A 4232-nucleotide genomic window follows, 5' to 3' on the forward strand; every position below is an offset into this window, starting at 1 on the left:
ATATATATATATATAGAGAGAGAGAGAGAGAGAGAGAGAGAGAGAGAGAGAACACGGATGTGAGAGGAATTAGGGATAAGGAAAAGGTGATAGGATAGATGAATTGCAAGTCTCAAAAGGTGGAAGTGTTGGAGGAAATTGGAAAGATAAACATTTGTGGCTGGAGATAGTGGTGCTTAAAACCGAGCTTATGAAAGGCTTGGGGTTCCTACTAATGACCAGGTCTCTAAGGCTGACCATTGAGATAAGGCTGAGGTCCAGTGGGGGAAAGTTGAGAAATTGAGAAGTGTCAGTACTGGAATCATTACCTATATGGCTTCTGAAATCAGCAAGATTTAAGGGAAGGATCGTGTTGGAGAGAATGTCTGCTAAAATCTAGGAATAACTCGAGATCAGTTGTGGTTGATATGGTTTGACAACACCAGGGTCAAAGAGTCAAAACAAGAGTCAAAGAGTCATGTCTGATAACATAAGGGTCAAAGAGACAAAACAAGGGTGGAAGAGTCATGTTTAGATTAAAAGGAAATCTGGAATTGGGGTTGAAATGAAGAGCAAACTTAGGTCCAACATCCCCAAACCTAATGATTCCAATGGGTTGAGTTAAATGAATAATTTCAACGAGTAACTGACTAATTTAATGCATGTAAAGCACTTAGAATAAGCGGTGGTGGTATTCTTTGACTTGTCCCATTCAGGCTATTAGAAAATGAACATTGTTAAAATGTAGAGAAGATATTCCTCATTTGCATGTGTTCAGAAATTCTTATACATGCCAAAGAGCTTAGAAGTTTTACATATGAAATGGCATTGTTTTATTTTAGTTCTATAACTATCGTATGAGATAAATGTTAGAATTATACCATATTTAACACCCCCCACCCTCACCACTTGCTTTTTATACTAGGTAATTAATGAATCCTAGCTATGGTTTTTTTCATTGTTCCCCACTTATAAAAAGCAGTGACTGGTTGGGAATTCATGACTTTTAGGATTTGGCTCTTTTTCCAGGCAGATTTGTCATAGAGGATTATTGTGGAGAGGAAAAGAAGGTTGAAAAGATTGGAAAGATTGGGCCAGACTGTAAAAGACTGTAAAAGAAGTTGCTTTGAACAAGGAAAGAGCTCAGTTATTTTGTTTCATACACAATTACCAGATTGGAGGGCAAGGTGGGGGAAGATTAGAGACTGGGAAACCAGTTAGGTTACTATTAAATCAAAGTAGACCTAATAAATCTATAAATTAGATCACATTAGCCATATAAACGAAAAGGAGAATTTGCAAAGAAATAACAGAGGACTGGGCAATGGAATAGAATCCTGAATTCCTGTAGCATTGTATTTCCTTTTCTACCACTCTTCGTGTCTTCTGTTCATAAAAATATATTTTTGTATGTATCTCCTTGGATAGATTATTAATTTCTCTACATAGGCTGTATATAATAATGCATATACTAATTAACTAATGCTCATACATTAAAATACATTAACTTGAATACAGAGTATTTAAATATGTAATTGATAAGATTTTTATTTAGGGACTAAATAGACATAGGGGAGGAAAGAAGAGTCAGGGATGTAACCGGAAGGAGAAGCTCAGTTAGCCTGAGAACTACTGGCATCTGAAGCTCTGCAGGAATCCCTGCAGGTCTAAAGGTGCCCTTGAACTTAAAGGTAAGTCAGAGAAATGAGAGACATTCAAGTGCTTTCAGCAAATTCTTTCCTTGACCTCAGTCACAGACTCCATGAATGTAATCATTTGTCCCAGTAGGATAAATGCTCAGCAAAATCAGTGAAGATTTTAGGAAAAGATCTTCAGTAGCATCTGAAAGAAGAGAAGGAATAAAAACATGCAGGGAGTAAAGAATGTAATTCACTGTGCATTTTCCAAGAAAATTTAAAAATTCAGTGAAAAGTCATTTTACATAATTATAACTTAAGTTCTACTCTTACAACCTCATTTCAAGAAAATAGGACACATCAAATGGGATGATCCTTTTTTAATCCAAGAACTTGTAACTGATTGTGACAAAGTTTTAATTTTCTTCTTGTAAACCTAAATTTTCCAAGTTTGTGATAGAGCCTCATTTTGCTTTGTTTAGGTTGGTCCCTGGTGTCTGTGTGCTCTGCACTGCACGCTGTTACTCTGAAGTGGAGCTAGGAGAGCCCAGAGGCTTTCTTTCAACTCCAAGATATCCACTGGATTATAAAGGAAGACTGGAATGTTCTCGGGTGCTCAGAGCTTCACCAAGCAGAATGGCAACATTTACAGATGAGAACCTGTCACTCCCTGAGCCTCATTTGTGTCGAGATTCAATCCTGACTATTTATGAAGAAAGCCACAGGGAGAGAAGGATGTCAGGTAACCCTTCCTGAAATTTGAACTTTGGGCTGAGGGGGTCTTTTCTGTAGAAGCAGCTAATGATCAAGAGAGACTTTGACTTGGTAACAATAGCACCGAAATGTTGATTCATGTAATAGGCATATCTTTTTTCCCAGACGCACCTAATATTTTCAAAAATTAAACTTACAAAACAGGTATACCAAAGGTTGAGTGTGTGTGTTTGTATGTAAGTGTATTCAAGAAAAAGAAAAAGACAAAAGGGCCCAGCTTCTACAAACATACCCAAACTACACCAGCATGCCAGAAATGTGTACATGATAAAAAGGAGGAGATAAGATGCTTAAAATGGGGGTGAGGGGGTGGAGGGGACTAGCGGGTTATATTTTAAAATAAAGCAAAATACATTAATGGCTTTTAAAATTGCAGATTTAAAAAGATTGCTACTAATGTGCCAGCCATCATTTTATTTCATGTACAGGCAAACCTATTTTTGTTCAACAAAACAAACTTGCCACCTCCTGTTTGTAGAGGTGTAATGCAGGCTTTTTTTGTATTACCAAAAGGAAAGAGGAAAGTGAGAAGACGTTAGAAATAATTTGGTTTATGGGGAAAGCTAGAGTGAAAATAAGTTTGTGCACGTTGTTTTGAGTGTGTAAGCTACACACACACATGCACGTGCTTGATTCAGGAGTATATGGAGACCAGGAAAATTGCTTTGAAAGTGGGATTATTTTTTTTAGGTTTACACTGGGGTGAGAGATAAATCATTGACTGAAAAGACACACACATTTGTTTAAGGGATCTTTCTTTCAAAATATTAAATGATTTAGACTTCAGAAAAAAAACTGTTAATTAACCTGTTCACTTTGCACATTTTTTCCCCTACATCAGATCACCTTCGCCAATCCCCTTGATTAAAATGGCTCAAGGTCCTCTCCTTATAGCTGAAATAAAATCTAACCCCTAGCACATCTTTCCCCTCTCTCTCTCTTAGCTTCCCATGCTCCAGGCCCTTTCATTCTCATCTGAGGGGCCCTGTGCATCTACTTCTCCCAGCTCTTCCCTCACCTTCTTCAAGTCTTGACTAGTATGTCGTACCATCTTAATGAGGCCTACTTTGATTCATATAAATTAAATCACCTCCTGCCTGTGTACTTCTTAGTGCCCTTTCCTTAGCACTTCTTTTTTTTTTTTAAATATATTTTATTGATTTTTTACAGAGAGGAAGGGAGAGAGTTAGAGAGTTAGAAACATCGATGAGAGAAACATCGATCAGCTGCCTCCCGCACATCTCCTACTGGGGATGTGCCCGCAACCCAGGTACATGCCCTTGACCGGAATCGAACCCGGGACCTTTCAGTCCGCAGGCCGACGCTCCATCCACTGAGCCAAACCGGTTTCGGCTCCTTAGCACTTCTTGTATCTAACATATTTTTATTTTTTTCCATGTCTGTGGTTTGTCTGTGTATTCCCCTTTGAATGTGAGCTTCCTGTAGGCTGAAATTTTTGTCTCTTCACTTTGAAAATTCCCAGTGCCCAGAACAGTATCTGACACATAGATGGCATTGAATGAATGAATGAAAAATCACCTCAAAGAGGCTTTGTCAGTCTAAAGTAGCATCATTTACTGCCTCCCCCACAATTAGTTTCTATCATATTGCACTAGTTCAGTGATGGCGAACCTTTTGAGCTTGGCGTGTCAGCATTTTGAAAAACCCTAATTTAACTCTAGTGCCATGTCACATATAGAAATTTTTTGATATTTGCAACCATAGTAAAACAAAGACTTATATTTTTGATATTTATTTTATATATTTAAATGCCATTTAACAAAGAAAAATCAACCAAAAAAATGAGTTCACGTGTCACCTCTGACACGCGTGTCACAGGTT

The 4232-nt window shown here is 37.8% G+C and overlaps 1 protein-coding gene across 1 annotated transcript in view; it reads left to right on the forward strand.

Annotated features, from left to right (window-relative positions):
• Nucleotides 1-4232, forward strand: part of OVCH1 (ovochymase 1) — a 42479-nt gene that overhangs the window by 23192 nt on the left and 15055 nt on the right. Inside the window, 2 exon segments of the mRNA XM_014536845.1 lie at nt 2099-2358; nt 2904-2914. Coding sequence (XP_014392331.1) covers nt 2099-2358; nt 2904-2914 — 271 coding nt within the window.

The sequence above is a fragment of the Myotis brandtii genome, unplaced genomic scaffold (assembly GCF_000412655.1).
Source record: "Myotis brandtii unplaced genomic scaffold, ASM41265v1 scaffold1660, whole genome shotgun sequence".
NCBI lineage: Eukaryota > Metazoa > Chordata > Mammalia > Chiroptera > Vespertilionidae > Myotis > Myotis brandtii.